The sequence below is a fragment of the Odocoileus virginianus genome, chromosome X, assembly GCF_023699985.2.
Source record: "Odocoileus virginianus isolate 20LAN1187 ecotype Illinois chromosome X, Ovbor_1.2, whole genome shotgun sequence".
NCBI classification, from domain to species: domain Eukaryota; kingdom Metazoa; phylum Chordata; class Mammalia; order Artiodactyla; family Cervidae; genus Odocoileus; species Odocoileus virginianus.
The window spans coordinates 28,253,155-28,272,981 of record NC_069708.1 but is presented as its reverse complement, the minus strand read 5'-3'; the positions used below and the strand labels follow the sequence as shown (position 1 = coordinate 28,272,981).

The window sequence follows — 19,827 nt, the reverse complement described above, 5'->3', positions numbered from 1 at the left end:
GACATGGAACAACGGACTGGTTCCAAATATGGAAAGGAGCACGTCAACGCTGTATATTGCCACCCGGCTTATTTACCTTATATAGAGTCCATCATGTGAAATGCCAGGCTGGATGAAGCACAAGCTGGAATCAAGATTGCCTGGAGAAACATCAGTAACCTCAGACAGGCAGATGACACCATTGTTATGGAAGAAACCTAAGAAGAACTAAAGAGCCTCTGGGTGAAAGTGAAAGAGGAGAGTGAAAAGTTGGCTTAAAATTCAACATTCGAAAAGCTAAGATCATGGAACCCAGTCCCATCATTTCATGGCAAATAGATGCGGAAACAATGGAAACAGTGACAGACTTTATTTTGGGGGGCTCCAAAATCACTGCAGATGGTGACTGCAGTCATGAAATAAAGACACTTGCTCTTTGGAAGAAAAGCTATGACCAACCTAGACAGCATTTTAGAAAGCAGAGACATTGCTTTGCTAACAAAGGTCTGTTTTGTCAATGGTATGGCTTTTCCAGTAGTCATGAATGGATGTGAAAGTTGGGCTATAAAGAAAGCTGAACGCTGAAGAACTGATGCTTTTGAACTGTGGTGTTGGAGAAGACTCTTGAACAGTCCCTTGGACTGCAAGGAGATCAAACCAGTCAATCCTAAAAGAAATCAGTCCTGAATATTCATTGGAAGGACTGATGTTGAAGCTGAAGCTCCAACACTTTGGCCACCTAATGTGAAGAACTGACTCATTTGAAAAGACACTGACGCTGGGAAAGATTGAAGGTGGGAGGAGAAGGGGACGACAGAGGATGAGATGGTTGGATGGTGAGAGGGTAACAGGCAGGAAGGCCAGGGGTCTCCAAACAGAAAAAACAGGCTGCAAGTGCCAGACATTTTTATCTCTCTTAAGCGGCAGGAAGAAACAAACTAGATTTTGTTTTTTTTCCTTCTCTATACAAGTTTAAAAGGAGGTTTCACTTAAAATGCTGTGTTGCCATGACACCTGGTTTCACCTGAAGCTAACTATTCTCAAAACCTGAGTTAACCAATACATTTTTTCTTATGGAAATGTTTGTCTTAAGCTATGTTAATGTACCCCAGACTCTGCCTTCAAGTTGGTTCCACCAAATGGCTCAACCTACTTGACGAACCAGTATGTTATACTCAGATATTGTTCCCCTAATCTATGTAAATGAAACTATTTGTGTGGTAATCTGCCCTTCTACAAGATTCAAGTCAATTGTTTTATGGCCTGGGATGAATTATCTGGTGCCATTCTAAATTTTAAGACATTCCTTTCTTTTCATTAACAGACTGCGAGTGACTATATAACATACAGCTAAAGACCAGCAGGGGGTACTCTTTCTGCCCCCTTCTGATGCCTATGTCAGAAGCTTTCTCTATCTCCTTTATACTTTAATAAAACTTTATTACACAAAAGCTCTGAGCGATCTAGCCTCGTCTCTGGCCCCGGATTGAATTCGTCTCCTCCGGAGGCCAAGAATCCTGGCATCTTATTGTTCAGCGGCAACCTTTCAATGGCATCACCGACTCAATGGACGTGAGTTTGAGTAAGCTCTAGGAGTTGGTGATCACAGGGAAGCTTGGCATGCTGCAGTCCATGGGGTCGCAAAGCATCGGATATGATTGAGCCACTGAAATGAACTGAGAAATGACTCAAGTGTCCATCAACAGATGAATGAATAAATAAAATTTGGTATATACATGGAATGGAATATTATTCAGCCATAAAAAGGAATAACATTCTGATATATGTTACAATAAATATGAATCTTGAAAACATGCTAAATGAAATAAGACAGAAAAATTCAAATATTGTACAATTACACTCATATAAGTTACCTACAATAGGCAAATTCATACAGACAGAAATTAGAACAGTTTACCAGGTCTGCTGGAAGGGACAATGGAGAATTATCATTTAATAGGAACAGAGTTTCTCTTTAGGATGAGAAAGTTCTGGAAATAAATAGTGGTAAAGTTTATACAATATTGTGAATATACTTAATGCCAATGAATTGCATGCTTAAAATGCTAAATTTTGTTATATATATTTGCCATAAAAATGCAAAAAGAAGGGCTTTCCTGGTGGCTGAATGGTAAAGAATCCACCTGTCAACGCAGGAGACATGGGGTCGATCCCTGGTCCAGGAAGATCCCACATGCCATGGAACAAACAACTGAGTTCATGCACCACAACTACTGAGCCTGTGCTCCCAAGTCCAGAAGCCACAGCTACTGAAGTCTGCATACCCTAGAGCCTGTGATCCACAACAAGAGAATTCCATAACTAGAGAGTAGCCACTGCTCACAGTAACTAGAGAAAGGACTGCACAGAAAGGAAGACCCAACACAGTCAAAAATAAATAAATAAACAAAATTTTTTAAAAATGCAAAAAGATCCTTGGTGGTCCAGTGGTTGGAAATCTGCCTGTCAATGCAGGGGATCGGGTTCAATCTCTGGTCCAGGAGAATTCCACATGCTGCATGGCAACTAAGCCCATGTGTCACAACTACTGAGCCCTCATTCTACAGCCCATGAGCTGCAACTATTAATGCCTGAGTGCCCTAGAGCCTGTGCTCCATCACAAAAGAAGCCACTGCAATAAGAAGCCTGTGCATTGCTACAGAAAGAGCCCACAAGCAACAATGAAGCCCCAGTGCAGCCAAAAAAAAAATTTTAATGGAAAAGGAAAATCAAAAGCCAAAGAAGAGATTCAGAAAGTACATTTCAACACACATAACAAGAACCTGATTTACTTAGGATACAAAAAGCTTTTACAAAGCAATAAGAAAAGAGAAATAGAAAACTAGGCAAAGGACATGAGTAGTATACACACACACATGCAAACAAAAAGGAAATATATGTGAATTTTAAGTATATTAGAAAGCTTAGGGAATTCTGGTGGCCCAGTGGTTAGGAGTCCATGTTTCCATGCAGGGGACACAGGTTCAATCCCTGGTCAGGGAACTAAGATCCCACATGCTGAGCAGAGTGGCCAAAACATAAACAAACTAACAAAAGTTTAACCTTACTCATGATAAAAAGACTGTTAAGATACCACTCTTTTCCTAAAAAATGGCAGTATCAGATAGTTTGATAATATATTATTTTGACAATGCTGTAGAGAAACACTCATATTTTGTTGCTGGATTGTAAATTGGTATATCTTTTGTAAGGCAACCTATCAAAAAATTTTTAAAGTGTGCTCACTTTGGCACACTTTACTACATTACTATAGCACATTACTACAATTGGAACAATATAGAGGTTAGCACAGCCCCTGCACAAGGATGATACACAAATTCATGAAGTGTTCCACATTTTTAAATACATGTATATGTATAACTGAATCATCTTGCTGTACACCTGAAACTAACATAGCATTGTAAATCAACTATATTCTAATTAAAACCTTTAAAAAAAGGAAAAAAATAAAGTTTATATGCTTTTTTATTTGTAAGTAACAGAAAACTCAACTCCAATAGTCTTAAACAATAAAGAGGATCTATCGGTCCCAATAACGCAAATTCCAGGGGATGAGTGGGCTTGGAAATTGGTTTGCTTCTGTGGATCAACAATATCACCAAGGGCCTAATTTCCTACCATCTGTCAGTTCAGTCGTCCCAAGTGTGAGCTCCATTGTAAATTTGACTCTGTTCTTGGTAGCAAAAGGGCTGCAGCACTTGAACTCTTCACATCAGCTACACCATACTGTGCAAAAGAAGAGACAAAGCTGGCTTTTATTCTCTCTCATAAGAGCAAAGGAAAAAAAAAGAAAATCAACCTTCTTCCTCCCAATATGTCAACAAATATCTTCTAACATTTCATTGACTTGGTATCCCTGGACCACTCCTGAACTTTCCCTTTGACAGGACAGTGGAGTGCATTGATAGGTGAAGGCCTGGCTTGCCTGAACCAATAACCAAGGCATGGGGGATGGACTTACTTTGATCGTGTTACACGGTGGTGCACCCACTCTTGAAGCTGGGAGTGAGATCAGTTCCACTCCCTTCAAACTTTATGACTGCTGAACAATGGTGACAACATGGCATGGATACTGGGCTGGGAATAGTATCAATCACTATAATACATTGATACAACAATCATACCTCTAGGAATTTTTCCTAAATATACTAACCCACATGAGCAAATAAGTATGTTCAGATGTTTTCATCAGTAAATCAGACAGACAAATATTCAAATGCATGTGCACACATACACATACACCCATGTATATACTTGTATATACGTGATTTGCATAAAAGATATTTGGAGGAATAAACAAGAAAATGACAGTGGGCATCTCTGGAAAGGGAACCAAGGGAACAGGGGTTATAACTTCGATTGTATATCCTTTTATATTGCTTGTGTTGTTTTTTGCCATGTGCATGTATTTTTAGTAAAAAAAAAATTATTAGTTATAGGTTTCTAACCTGTCAGATTGTCAAAGATAAAAATATTTCTTACTAGTTTCTTTATTGGTCAAAACTGCCGAGCAGGAAGACTCTGAGCTCACGTCTCTCAACGGCACCACCAATATCGCAACTATTTGATGAGAGCAACTGTTGATGAGAAAGACCAGAGTCTAGCAGAAAAGATCTCCTACAGCTAAAGTAGTAGGAACCACAATGAGATGAGTAGGAGGGCCAGAGTCACAGTATAGTTGAGACCCATACCCCAGAGTGGGCAACCTATAGATGGGAGAATAATTACAATTGCAGAGGCTCTCCCCAAGAAGTGAGGGGTCTGAGCCCCACATTGGGCTCCCCAGTCCAAATGTCCAACATCAGGAAGATGAACCCCCAGAATGTTTGGCTTTGAAGGCCAGTGGGGCTTACGTTCAGGGGAGCCGAAGGGTTATGTGAAATAGAGACTTCAGTCTTAAAAGGCATACAAAATCTCACACGCTCCAGGACCCAGGGCTGAAGCAGTAATTTGAAAGAAGTTTAGGTCAGCCGCACCTGTTGATCTTGGAGAGCCTTCCAGGGAGGCAAGAGGCCAATGGGACATAGACATATGTCTCATCCTGGAGATGTAGACACTGGGGCTGGCAAGCACCATTTTGGAATCCTGCTTCTAGTTTATTAGCCTTGGGATGCTGCCCCACTCCTGCCCATCAGCCTGTAGGCACCCGTATTGGGATGCTTCAGGCCAAGCAACTAGTCAGGCAGGAACAGCCACACACACCAGCAGGCAGGTGGTCTTAAAACCCTCTGAACCCACAGCTGCCTCTGGACATGGCCCTGTCCGCAGAGGGCCCAGGACCCAGTCCTATACACCAGAACACAGGCACTAGACCCAGGACCCCCAAAGCCCTGCAGCCAGAGACCCCCAGGACTCAGCTCTGTCCACCAGTGGGCAGGCACCAGCCTCAGGACACCCTGTGACCTGGACTCACCCACTCATGAGCAAGCTCTAGCCTTGGAACCAGCCTCAGCCACCAGTGGGCAGACACCTGCCCAAGGGCCACTGTAGCACCACAACCTGCCATGGCAGGACCCAGCCCATCCACCAGCAGGCTGGCACTAGCCCTGGAACCTACTGGGCTATGCCCTCACCCACCAGTAGGCCAACATCGGCTCTGAGACATATGGAGCCCCTCAGCCACCAGGATCCATCCTCAATCACCAGTGGGCTGACACAAGCTTGAGGACAACCCAGACCCTGCAGCCATGTCAAGAACTGGTCTCAACCACCAGTGGCCAGAAATCAGCTCTGGGACCCCTCGGCCCTGCAGCCAGAGACCCCAGGACCTGGTTCTACCCACAAGTGGATTGGCACTAGCGCCAGGACCCAGCTTCACCCATTGGTAAGTGGGCACCACTGGTGAGATCTCCTGGACTCCAACCCCGCCAACTAATGGATAGACACTGGCCCCAGGATCACCACAGCCCCACAGCCTGCCTTCTCAGGACCCAGCCAAAACATCAGCAGGTAGAGAGCAGCTCTGGGACACCCTGGGCTCCTTAGCCAGCAGCCCTGGGATCCAGCCCCATACAGCAGTGGGCTGAACCCAGCTTCGGGATGCATAGGGCCCTGAAGCCAGAGATACCAAAATCTGGCTCTGCATACCAATGAGCTGGCAATAGCCTTGGGACCACCTGGGCCCTAGCCACACCTGTCAGCAGGCCAATACCAGCACTGAGATGCCTTGGACTCCTCAGCCAGCCACCGAGCCCTATTTACCAGTGGGCTAGTACCAGCAATGGAATACCCGAGAACCTGCAGCCAGGCATGTCAGGAACCAGCCCCATTCAGAAGGCTGACACTAGATCCAGGAAATCCATCCTAGAAACTGATTCTGCCTACCAGTGAGCAAGCACTAGCCCAGGACCACCCCCCCCCCCAAACCTGGATCCTTCAGCCAGGATCTTGTGACCTGACCCTGCTGACCAGCAGCTAGTAGCCTCTATACAATGCAGGGTCTGAAAACCAACCAAACCAGGGGTGAGCCACACCTATGAGACCACCCAGAGTAGTCAACCCACCATAACAGAAGGAACCACTTCTAGAGCATATAACTCTGGTGACAACAGGGAAGTGTGCTGCTGGGACACATAAGATGTCTCCTACAGAAGGCTACTTCTCCAAGGTTGAGAAACATAACCAAGCTACCAGATACATAGAAATAAAAACAGCAAATTAGGCAGAATGAGGTGACAGAGGAACATGTTCCAAATGAAGGAACAAGATAAAACTCCAGAAGAACTAGGTGAAGTGAAGATAGACAATATACCCAATAAAGAGGTCAAAGTAATGATTGTAAACATGATCAAAGAACTCAGGATAAGAAGAGATGAACAGACTGAGAAGTTAGAAGTTTTAAACAAAGACTTAGAATATATAAAGAACAACCAAACAGACAAAGAATACAATAAGTGAAATGAAAACTACACTAAAAGGAATTAAAAGTACACTAAATGATACAGAGGAATGGATCAGCAAGCTGGCATACAGAGCAATGGAAATCACCAAAGTAAAACAGAAAAAAGAATAAAAAGAAAAGAGGACAGTTTAAGAGACCTCTGAAACAACATCCTGGAACATTCACATTATAGGGATCCCAGGGGAAGAGAGAGAAACAGACAGACAATTTATTTGAAGACATAATAACTCAAAACTTCCCTATCCTGGATATCCAGATATCCAGGTCCAGGAAGTAGAGAGTCCCAAACAGGATCAATTCAAGGAGGACCATACCAAGACACACTGTAATTAAAAGGGCAAAAATTAAAGATAAAGAGAATATAAAAAGCAGCAAGGGAAAAGCAATACATACCATACAAAGGAATTCCCATAAAGCTATCAGCTAACTTCAGCAGAGACTTTTCAGGCGAGAAGGAAGGGGCACAATTCATATGAAGTGAAGTAAAGGAAAAAAAATAAAGTGAAGTGAAGGAAAAACCTATAATCAAGAATGCTCTACCCAGCAAGGCTTTCATTCAGATTTGATGGAGAAATCAAAAGTATTACAGACAGGCAAAAAAATGAGTTCAGCACCACCAAGCCAGGTTTATAAGAAACGTTAAAGGGAAGTGAAAAAGAAAAGGCCACAGCTATAAACACGAAAATTACTAAAGGAAAAAGCTTACTGATAAAGGCAAATATACAGTAAAGGTAGTAAATCATCCATGTACAAAGCTAGTAGGAAAGTTTTAAAATAAAAGCACTAAAAATTAAAAAAGCACTAAAATCATCTACGTATTCAATAAGTCGCTAAAGGCTACATAAGATGAAAAGATGTAAAATATGATGTCAAAAACAGTAATCATGGGGTGAGGCAAGTAAAAATGCAGGGCTGTTAAAATGCCTTTGAAATTAAGAGATTAGCAGTTTAATCACATATATGTGTATATACATTGATTTTATACACACACAGACACATACACACACACACACCCCTGATGATAACCACAAACTAAAAATTTATAGTAGAAACACATACACAAAGAGAAAGGAATCCAAACTAATGCTAAAGACAGTCATCAAATTACAAGAGAACAGAACAAAAGAATAAGAAATGATCAAAAAAATTACAAAAATGACCCCTAAGTAATTAACCAAATGGCAATAGGTATGTATCCATCAATAATGGGGAATTCACTAAATAGAAATGCACTAAATGCTCCAATTAAAAGACATGGAGTGAATGAATGGATACAAAGACAAGACCCAAATATATGCTACCTACAAGAGACACACTTCAGATCCAAAGACACACACAGACTGAAAGTGAGGGTATGGAAAAAGGTATTCATGCGAATGGAAATCAAAAGAAAACTGGGGTAGCAATACTTATATCAGACAAAATAGACTTTATTTTATAGGTTATTAAAACATTTATTGGAATTTAGTTGCTTTACAATGTTGTTAGTTTCTGCTATAGAGCACAGTGAATCAGCGGTACGTATAATACATCCCCTCTGTCACCACAGAGTATTGAGTAGAGTCCTCTGTGCTATACAATGGGTTCTCACTACTTATCTATTTTATACATAGTAGTGTAAATATATCAAAACAAAGAGTGTAACAAGAGACAAAGAAGGGTATTACATAATGATTAAGGGGTCAATTCAAGAAGATATAACAGTGACTTCCCTGACGGTCCAATTAAGACTCTGTGCTTCCACTGTATGGGGCACAGGTTTGATCCTTGGTCATGGAAACTAACATCTTGCATGCTGTGGCAAAACTTCCTCACAAAAAGAAGATATAACAATACTAAGTATATATGCACCCAACATAAGAGCACCTAAATACATACAGAAAATATTAACAGACATAAAGGGAGAAACTGAACAGCAACACAATCATACTAGGTGATTTTAACACCCCATTTTCAAAAATGGACAGATAATCTAGATGAAAAATAAGCAAGGAAACTCTGGTCTTATATAAAACATTAGTCCAAATGGACTTAATAGATAAATATAGTACATTCCATCCAATAACAATGGAATATACACTCTTTTCTAGTGCACATGGAATACTCGCCAGAAGAGATCAAATGCTAAGCCATAAAACTAAGTTTCAGTACATTTAAGAAAACTAGTATCATATCAAGTATCATATCTTTTCCAGCCACAATACTATGAGACTAGAAATCAACTACAAGAAAATAAACTGCAAAAAAAACCCCCACAAATACATGGAAACTAAACAAACCGAAGGATCAGTGAAGAAATCAAGGAGAAAATTTTAAAAATACCTGGAGACAAAAGAAAATGAAAACATAATGATCCAAAATCTATGTGACATAGCAAAGCAGTTCTAAAAGGGAAGTTTATAGTGATACAAGGGACTTCTCTGGTGGTCCAGTGGATAAGACTCCTTGATCCCAATGCAGGGAGCCCCAGTTTGATCCCTGGTCAGGGAACTAGGGCCCATATGCTACAACTAAAGATTCTGTATGTTGAAACTGAAGAACTCACATGTTGCAACTAAGGCCTAGTGTAGCCAAATAAATAAATAAATACAGTGATACAAGCTTACCTCAAGAAACAAGAAAAATATCAAATAAACAAATCTTACACCTAAAGCAACTAGAGAAAGAAACAAAAGCCAAAGTTAGTAGAAGGAAAGAAATCAGAGAGAAATAAATGAAATAGTGACTAAAAAAACAATGGAAAATATCAATGAAACTAAAAGTTAATTCTTTGAAAAGATAAATGAAATCAATAAACATTTAGCCAGACTCATCAAGGAAAAAAAAAGAAATGAGGGGGCTTCCCTGGTGGCTCAGTGGTAAAGAATCCACGTGCCAATGCAGGAGACTCAGGCTCAATCTCTGATATGGGAAGATCCCACATGTCACAGAGCAATTAAGCCCATGTGACACAACTATTGAGCCTGTGCTCTGGAGCCTGTGAGCCACAACCACTGAAGCCCATGAGCCCTAGAGCCTGTACACCACAATAAGAAGTAAGCCACAATAAGAAGCCACCACAATAATTGTGGAGCCTGTACTCCACAATAAGAAGCCACCACAATAAGAAGCCTGTGCACCTCAACTAGAGAGTAGCCCCTTCTTGCTACAACTAGAGAAAAGCCTGTGCAGCAATGAAGACCCAGCACAGTCAAAAATAAATAAACATTAAAAAAAACCCAAAAGGATCCTAATCAATAAAATCAGAAATGAAAAAGAAAGTACAACTGGTACCACAGAAATTAAAGGGATCATAAGAGACTACTACAAACAACTATATGTCAATAAAATGGACAACCTAGAAGAAATGGACACATTCCTAGAAATGCACGATCTCCCAAGACTGAACCAAGAAGAAACAGAAAATATGAACAGACTAACTGCCAGTAATGAAACTGAATCAGTGATAATAATAAAAAATCCCCCAACAAACAAAAGACCAAGACCAGATGGCTTCACAGGGGAATTCTACCAAACAAACATTTAAAGTCGAGTTAACACCTATCTTTCTCAAGCTATTCCCAAAATTTGCAGTGGGAGGAACACTTTGGAACTCATTCTATGAGGCCAACATCACCTTGATACCAAAACCAGACAAGGATATCACAAAAAAAGAAAACTATAGGCCAATTATCATTGATGAACTTAGATGCAAATATCCTCAACAAAATATTAGCTAACCAAATCCAACAATACATTAGACAATCATACACCATGATCAAGTGGGATTTATCCCAGGTATGTGAGAATGGTTCAGTATCTACAAATTAATCAATGTCATACACCACATTAAACTGAAGAATGAAAATCTTATGATCATCTCAATAGATGCAGAAAAAGCTTTTGACAAAATTCAGCATTCATCTATGATTAAAAAACTCTCCACAAAAGTGGTATAAAAAAGAAGGGAATTCCCTGGCAGTCCAGAGGGTAGGACTCTGTGATTTCACTGCCAAGGGCTCAGGTTCAATATTTGGTGGGGGAATTGAGATCCCACAAGCCACGCAGCATAACCAAAGAGTAAAAAACAAAGTGGGTATAAAGGGAACATGTGTGCATGTGTGCTCAGTCACTCAGTCATGTCTGGCTCTTTACAACCCCACGGACTATAGCCCACCAGGCTCCTCTGTCCATGGAATTTTTCAGACAGGAATATTGGAGTGGCTTGCCATTTCCTATTCCAGTGGGTCTTCCTGACCCAGGGATCAAACCTGCGTCTCTTGCATTGGCAGGCAGATTCTTTACCACTGTGCCACCTGTGAAGCCCATAAAGGGAACATACCTCAACATAATAAAGGCCATATATGGTGAGCCCACACCTAACATCATACTCAATGGTTAAATGCAGAAAGCATTTCCTCTAAAATCAGGAACAAGACGAGGATGCCCACTCTTGCCACTTTTATTCAGCATAATATTGGAAGTCTTATCCACAGCAATTGGACAAGAAGAAGAAATAAAAGGCATCCAAATTGGAAGGGAAAGAAAAGTGTCATTTTTTTGCAGACTACCTGATACTATACATCGAAAATTCTAAAGACACCACCAAAAAAACAGTAGAGCTCTTCATTTGGTAAAGTGCAGGATACAAAATTAATATACAGAAATCTATTGCATTTCTATACACTAACAATAAACTACCAAAAAGAGAAATTAAGGAAACAATTTCATTTACAATCACATCAAAAGGAATGACATACTTAGGAATAAACCTAACTAAGGACATAAAAGACTGGAACTCAGAAAACTATAAGATACTGGTAAAAGAAATTAAAGATGACACAAACAGGTAGATATACTGTGTTAATGGATTGGAAGACTTAGTAATTAAAATACTACCCAAGGTGACATATAGATTCAATGCAATCCCTAACAAAATACCCATAGTATTTTTCACAGAACTAGAACATATAATTTTAAAATTTGCATGGAAACACAGAAGATCCCAAGTAACCAAAACAATTTTGAGAAAGAAGAACAGAACTCAAGAATGATGCTCTCTGACTTCAGATTATACTACAAAGCTAGAATAATCATAGTATGGTACTGGCACAAAAACAGACACATAAATCAATGGAATGGAATAAATAAATAAAACCACACACTTAGGTCAATTAATCACAATGGAAAAAAGACAGTCTCTTCAAAAAATGGTACCAGGAAAGTTGGACAGCTACATGTAAAAAATGAAATTAGAACGTTCTATAATACCTACAAAGAAAGCTGAGCACCAAAGAATGGATGCTTTTGAACTGTGGTGTTGGAGAAGACTCTTGAGAGTCCCTTGGACTGCAAGGAGATCCAACCAGTCCATCCTAAAGGAGATCAGTCCTGGGTGTTCATTGGAAGGGCTGATGTTGAAGCTGAAACTCCAATACTTTGGCCACCTGATGTGAAGAGCTGACTCATTGGAAAAGACCCTGATGCTGGGAAGGATTAAGAGCAGGAGGAGAAGGGGACGACAGAGGATAAGATGGCTGGATGGCATCACTGACTCGATGGACATGGGTTTAGGTGGACTCTGAGAGTTGGTGATGAACAAGGAGGCCTGGCGTGCTGTGGTTCATGGAGTTCATGGGGTCACGACTGAGCAACTGAACTAAACTGAACTGATGATACCATATACAAAAATAAACTTTAAAACTCCTAAAACAGAGCACAGGCAGAAGAACTCTCTTTGACATAAATCACAGCAATATTTCTTTGGATCTGTCAATTAAGGCAAAGGAAACAAAAGCAAAAATAAGCAAATGGGACCTCATTAAATGTAAAAGCTTTTGCTCAACAAAGAAATGATCATGAAAATGGAAAGGCAGCTTACTGAATGGGAAAAAAAAATTTGCAAATTTTATGACTGACTAGGGGTTAATATCCAAAATATATAAATACTGCATATAGCTCAATATAAAAAAAACTGATTTAAAAGTGGGCAGAAGATCTAAATAAATATTATTCCAAAGAAGACACACAGATGGTCAACAGATGCTCAACACTGCTAGTCATCAGAGAAATGCAAATCAAAACCACAATGAGATATCACCTCACATCTGTAAGAATGGCTATCATCAGAGACAACAAATAACAAGTGTTGGTGAGGATATGGAGAAAAGGGAACCCTAGTACACTGTTAGAGGGAATGTAAATTGGTGCAGCCACAGTGGAAAACAGCATGGAGATTCTACAAAAAAACTGAAAACAGAATTACCATATGATACAGCAATTCCACACTTGGGCATATCTCCAAAGAAAATGAAAACACTAATTTTAAAACATAGATGTACCCCAAAGTTCATCAGTTCAGTTCAGTTGCTCAGTGTGTCTGACTCTTTGAGATTCCATGGACTGTAGCACACCAGGCCTCCCTGTCCATCACCAACTGCTGGAGTTTACTCAAACTTATGTCCATTGAGTCGGTGATGCCATACAACCATCTCATCTTCTGTCATCCCCTTCTCCTCCTGCCTTCAATCTTTCCCAGCAGCAGGATCTTTTCCAGTGAGCCAGCTCTTCACATCAGGTGGCCAAAGTATTGGAGCTTCAGCTTCAGCATCAGTCCTTCCAGTGAATATTCAGGACTGATCTCCTTTAGGGTGGACTGGCTGGATCTCTTTGCAGTCCAAGGGACTTTCAAGAATCTTCTCCAGGGAGGTGGGAGGGGGGATAGGGATGGGGAATACTTGTAAATCCATGGCTGATTCATGTCAATGTATGACAAAACCCACTACAATACTGTAAAGTAATTAGCCTCCAACTAATAAAAATAAATGGAAAAAAAAGAGTCTTCTACAACACTACAGTTCAAAAGTATCAATTCTTCAGCACTCAACTTTCTTCTTCTTTTTTTTATTTTTTGATCAGCTTTCTCTATAGTCCAATTCTCACATCCATACATGACTACTGGAAAAACCATAGCCTTGACAAGTGGACTTTTGTTGGCAAAGTAATGTCTCTGCTTTTTAATATGCTGTCTAGGTTGGTAATAGCTTTTCTTCCAAGGAGCAAGGGTCTTTTAATTTCATGGCTGCAGTCACCATCTGCAGTGATTTTGGAGCCCCCCCAAAAAAAGTTTGCCACTGTTTCCCCATCTATTTGTCATGAAGTGATGGGACCAGATGCCATGATCTTAGTTTTCTGAATGTTGAGTTTTAAGCCAACTTTTTCACTCTCCTCTTTCACTTTCATCAAGAGGCTCTTTAGTTCTTCTTCGCTTTCTGTCATAAGGGCGGTGTCACCTGCGTATCAGACGTTATTGATATTTCTCCCAGCAATCTTGATTCCAGCTTATGCTTCATCCAGCCCAGTACATCTCATGATGTACTCTGCATAGAAGGGTGACAATATACAGCCTTGACATACTCCTTTCCGTATTTGGAACCAGTCTGTTGTTCCATGTCCAGTTCTAACTGTTGCTTCCTGACCTGCATACAGATTTCTCAAGAGGCAGGTCAGTTGGTCTTGTATTCCCATCTCTTTCAGAATGTTCCACAGTTTATTGGGATCCACACAGCCAAAGGCTTTGGCATAGTCAATAAAGCAGAAGTAGATGTTTTTCTGGAACCCTCTTGCTTTTCAATGATCCAACAGATGTTGGCAATTTGATCTCTGGTTATTCTTCCTTTTCTAAATCCAGTTTGAACATCTGGAAGTTCAGAGTTCACATACTGTTGAAGTCTGGCTTGGAGAATTTTGATCATTACTTTACCAGTGTGAGATGAGTGCAACTGTGTGGTAGTTTGAGCAATCTTTGGCATTGTCCTTCTTTGGGATTAGAATGAAAACTGACCTTTTCCAGTCCTGTGGCCAATGCTGTTTTCCAAATTTGCTGGCATATTGAGTGCAGCACTTTCACAGCATCATCTTTTAGGATTTGAAATAGCTCCACTGGAATTCCATCACCTCCACTAGCTTTGTTTGTAGTGATGTTTCCTACACTTGATCTTAGGCAAAAGGCCAAGAAGCGATTGTAGTGATGTTTCCTAAGGCCCACTTGACTTCGCACTCCAGGATGTCTGGCTCTAGGTGAGTGATCATACCATTGTGGTTATCTGGGTCATGAAGATCTTTTTTGCATAGGTCTTCTGTGTATTCTTGCCACCTCTTCTTATTATCTTCTGCTTCTGTTAGGTTCATACCATTTCTGTCCTTTATTGTGCCCATCTTTGCATGAAATGTTGCCTTGGTATCTCTGATTTTCTTGAAGAGATCTCTAGTCTTTCCCATTCTCTTGTTTTCCTCTATTTCTTTGCATTGATCACTGAGGAAGGCTTTCTTACTGGAACTCTGCATTCAAATGGGTATATCTTTCCTTCTCTCCTTTGTCTTTTTGCTTCTCTTCTTCTTCTTTTTTTGCTTCTCTTCTTTTCACAGCTATTTGTAAGGCCTCCTCAGACAACCATTTTGCCTTTTTGCATTTCTTTTTCTTAGGGATGGTCTTGATCCCTGCCTCCTGTACAGTGTCATGAACCCCCATCCATAGTTCTTCAGGCACTCTGTCTATCAGATCTAATCCCTTGAATCTATTTCTCACTCCCACTGTATAATCGTAAGGCATTTGATTTAGGTCATACCTGAATGGTCTAGTGGTTTTCCCTACTTTCTTCAATTTAAGTCTCTTCATAGCAGCATTATTTACAACAGCCATGATATAGAAGCAAAGTAAGTGTACATTAACAAATGAATGGATAAAGAAGATGTGTTAAAGAATGAAATTTTGCCATTTACATCAACATGGACGGACCTGGCAGGTATTATGCTTAGTGAAATAAGACAGAGAAAACAATTTATGTTGCCACTTATATGTGAAGTCTAAAATATAAAATTATGTATAAAATAAATAAGCTACATGGACTTCCATGGTGGTCCAGTGGTTAAGAATCCACCTGCCAGTGTAGGGGACATGAGTCAGATCCCTGGTCTAGGAAGATACCACATGCAGCCGGGCAACTAAGCCTGTGTGCCACAACTATTGAAGCCTGCATGCCCTAGAGCCTGTGCTCCACATCAAAAGAAGTTACTGCAATGAGAAGCCTGCACACCAGAACTAGAGAGTAGCCTCAGCTCGCTGCAACTAGAGAAAGCCCACACGCAGCAATGAAGACCCAGTGCAGCCAAAAATAAATAAATAAGCTACAAGGATATACTATACAACACAGGGAATATAGCCAATATTTTATAATACTTTAATTTTTTCAAGTTCTGCTTATTTATTTATTTGGCTCTGCTAGGTCTTAGTTGTAGCACACAGAATCTCCAATCTTTGTTGTGGCAAGCAGGATCTTTAGTTGCAGCATGCAAACCCTCAGTTGTGGCATGTAGGATCTAGTCCCTTGACCAGGGATCAAACCCAGAAGCATGAGTTTTTAGCCACTGGACCAGCAGGGAAGTCCCTATAATAATTTTAAATGCCATATAATCTATAAAAATTTTGAATCATGTTATACACCTGAAACTAATATAATATTATAAATCAACTATACTTCAATTTATAAATTGTTAATAGTTAGCAAGGGTGATGAGAATCAGACTCATATATACTGCTGATAGATTTATAAATTAATACATCCTCTTTGGAAAACAATCTGGCAAAATCTATTAAAATTAATAATGTACAGAATATTTTACCTAGCACCTACACATCTAGGATTTTATCCTATTGACATATATATTGGCAAAAGTGCATGAATAAACATATGTACTGCAGTAGTGTTTGTACCAAGGTGAAAACTATTTATATATCCATCAACAGAGGATTTGTTATCTATGTTATGATATATCCACAAAATGAAAGTTAATTTTTTTAATTGGAGGAAAGTTGCTTTATAATGTTGTGTTGGTTTCTGCCATACAACAACATGAGTTAGCCATAATTATATATATAATCCCCTCCCTCTTGAGCCTCCTTCCCCTCCCCCCATCCCATCCTTCTAGGTCATCACAGCGGAAGTTAATTTTAAGAAAGAATTCTACACAGCAATGAAAAAGGACAAATTATTATTATTGTTGTTATTGGCAGCATTGCATGGCTTGCTTAGTTCCCTGACCAGGAATCAAACTCAGGCTTCTGGTAGTGAAAGCCTAGAATCTTAACCACTGGACAATTAGGGAATTCCGAAGAACAAACTGTTGATACATTGAAAATAGATGAAGCTCACAGACAATGCTGAAAGAAGTCAGATTCAAAAGAGTTCATAATCTGTATGATTCCAGGTATATGAAATTCAAATATAGGCAAAACTAATCTATGACTATAGAAGTCAGAAAGCGGTTAATCTTGGAACTGGATAATGACTGAGGTCACGAGGAGCTAGCCTCTGTAGTGCTGGAAATGTTCTGTTTTGCGCTGGGGGGTTGTTTCATAGATGTATTCATACACAAAAATGTATACTTCAGATTTGAACATTTTACTGTATGTAAGTTATACCTCAGTGAAAAAAATGAGATGAATTATATATTGATAGGAATGAATTTCAAGATATATTTTAACTGTGTGTGGAGATACATGTATATCTTTGTCCATATATACATATATGGTACATTGGCAGTAAAGCAGAGGAAACAATGAATAACTACAACTCTAGTGGGTAACTGCTACAGCAGACTCTTGCTCTGAAGTCATCTAATCCCTGGTGGGCAACAACGTAAGTTTTAAAAGCCCTATGTTTACAGGTGTTGTCTAATTGGAGTTCAGCCCAAGAATAGGGAAAACAGTAGAACAGCAATATTTGAAGGGTAATAGCTGAGAACAGATTTTTTTAAATGCCAACCTTAAAACTCAGGAATCCCAAATAGGAAAAAGAAAACAAAGAAAGGAATCTCCACTTGGACATTTTTAATGAAACTTCAGAACATCAAAAAGATTGTAAAAGGAACAAGAGAATTTGTGTCTACTTATAGTATACAATACTACCTATGACATACTCTTGTCCCTCAATAGAGTAAAAAATAGAACGCAAATGTAAATCTAATCATGTCTCTAGCTCTCATTGGTATTTAGGAAATATAAGGAATAGGAAAATATCACCACAGGGATACAATTACTAAAATGTATCTTATGGAAAGTGCTATGAGACAAATCACTCAGTTTCTTCAACTAATAAATCCCATGGTAGTTAAAAAAAAATGGTGGGAGAAGGAACGGGCACCTATGGATTAAGAGACTAAAGAAACAGGGACTTCCCTGGTAGTCCAGTGGTGAAGAATCTGCCTTCCACTACAGGGGACATGGGTTTGATCCCTGGTCAGGGAACTAAGATTCCCACATGCTGTGGGGCAAGTAAGCCCCCATGCCACAACTACTGAGCCAGTGTGCCACAACTAGAGAGCCTGTACATTGAAACTACTGAGCCCATACCCCACAACTTGAGAGAAGCCTGCAAGTCACCATGAAGAGCCTGAGTAGTGCAACAAAAGATCCCTCGTGCCACAACTAAGATTCAATGTGGCCCAAAATAAATAAATAAATAAACATTTTTTTAAAAAAAAGAAACATATCAACCAATTGCAGCATATAACCTGTGCTTGGATCATGATTCAAACAAACTAAAAATAAATACACAAACATTTATGAGACAATCAGGAAAATTTGAACAATGACACAATCAGGAAAATTTGAACAATGACTGTACACTTGATGAATATAAGAATTTTTTAGAGGTGATGGTTTTGTTGTCATGTTCTTATGATGTCAAGTTCTTATGTCTTAGAAATACATACCAAAATATTTATGGATGAGATGAAATAATATGATATCTGATATTTGCTTCAGAATAATCTTACGTGGGCAGGGAAGCAGGAGCTAGCAAAATATAGATGAAACAAAATTGGCCATGAGAACCAAAACAATCTTGAGGAAGAAAAATGGAGCTGGAGGAATCAGGCACCACCCCAACTTCAGACTATACTACAAAGCTACAGTAATCAAGACAGTATGATACTGGCACAGAACACAGAAATATAGATCAATGGAAGGATAGAAAGCCCAGAGATAAACCCACACACCTATGGTCACCTAATCTATGACAAAGGAGGCAAGAATATACAATGGAGAAAATACAGTCTCTTCAATAAGCAGTGCTGGGAAAACTGGACAGCTATATGTTTGTTTGTTTATTTGGCTGTGTTGGGTCTTAGTTGTGGCATGCCCTATATTCAGTTTCCATTGCAGCACACAGGATCTTTTAGTTGCAGCATACAGACTCTTTAGGACTTTCCTGCAGTTCAAGTGGTAAAGAATCTGCCTGCAATGCAGGAGGACCAGGGTTCCATCCCTGGATGGGGAAGATTCTCTGGAAAAGGGAACAGCAATCCACTCCAGTATTCTTGACTGGAGAATCCCATGGACAGAGAAGCCTGGTGGGCTACAGTCTGTGGGATTGCAAAGAGTAAGACACGACTGAGTGACTAAACCACTTGCAGGATCTTTAGCTGTGGCATGTGAGGATCTCTTTTTTACCTGCAGCATGAAAACTCTTAGTTGCAGCGTGTGAACTCTTACTTGGGGCATGTGGGATCTAATTCCCTGATCAGGGATTGAACCTGGGACCCCTGCACTGGGAGCTTGGAGTCTTAGCTATAGGATCACCAGGGTCCTCCTGGACAGCTACATGTAAAAGAATGAAATCACAACACTCTCTAACATTATATATAAAAATAAGCTCAAAATGGTTTAAAGATCTAAATGTAAGGCTGGGCAATATAAAACTCTTATAGGAAAATACAGACAGCACACCCTTTGACATAAATTGAAGCAAGATTCTCTCTGACCCACCTCTTAGATTAATGGAAATAAAAACAAAAATAAACAAATGGGACCTAATTAAACTTAAAAGGTTTTGCACAGCAGAGGAAATTATAAACAAGAGGAAAAGACAACCCTCAGAATGGGAGAA

General features: G+C 39.8%; 1 protein-coding gene and 1 non-coding gene across 9 annotated transcripts in view; one reads left to right on the top strand and one right to left on the bottom strand.

The window, feature by feature from the left end:
* Positions 1 to 3,237: 3,237 nt before the first annotated feature.
* Positions 3,238 to 3,340, top strand: LOC139033182 (U6 spliceosomal RNA). The gene has a single exon (XR_011485812.1). It is a non-coding gene; the product is annotated as a U6 spliceosomal RNA (small nuclear RNA).
* A 107-nt stretch (positions 3,341 to 3,447) lies between these two features.
* ITGB1BP2 (integrin subunit beta 1 binding protein 2) overlaps positions 3,448 to 19,827 on the bottom strand; it is a 36,476-nt gene continuing 20,096 nt past the window's right edge. For 4 of the 8 annotated variants that reach the window (XM_020882930.2, XM_020882931.2, XM_070462001.1 and 1 more), the window contains one exon: positions 3,448 to 3,726. In XM_020882930.2, coding sequence (XP_020738589.1) covers positions 3,625 to 3,726 — 102 coding nt within the window. In that variant the 3' untranslated portion in view covers positions 3,448 to 3,624. The remainder of the gene's footprint in view (positions 3,727 to 19,827) is intronic. The other 4 variants (XM_070461999.1, XM_020882932.2, XM_070462002.1 and 1 more) reach the window with 2 other exon arrangements.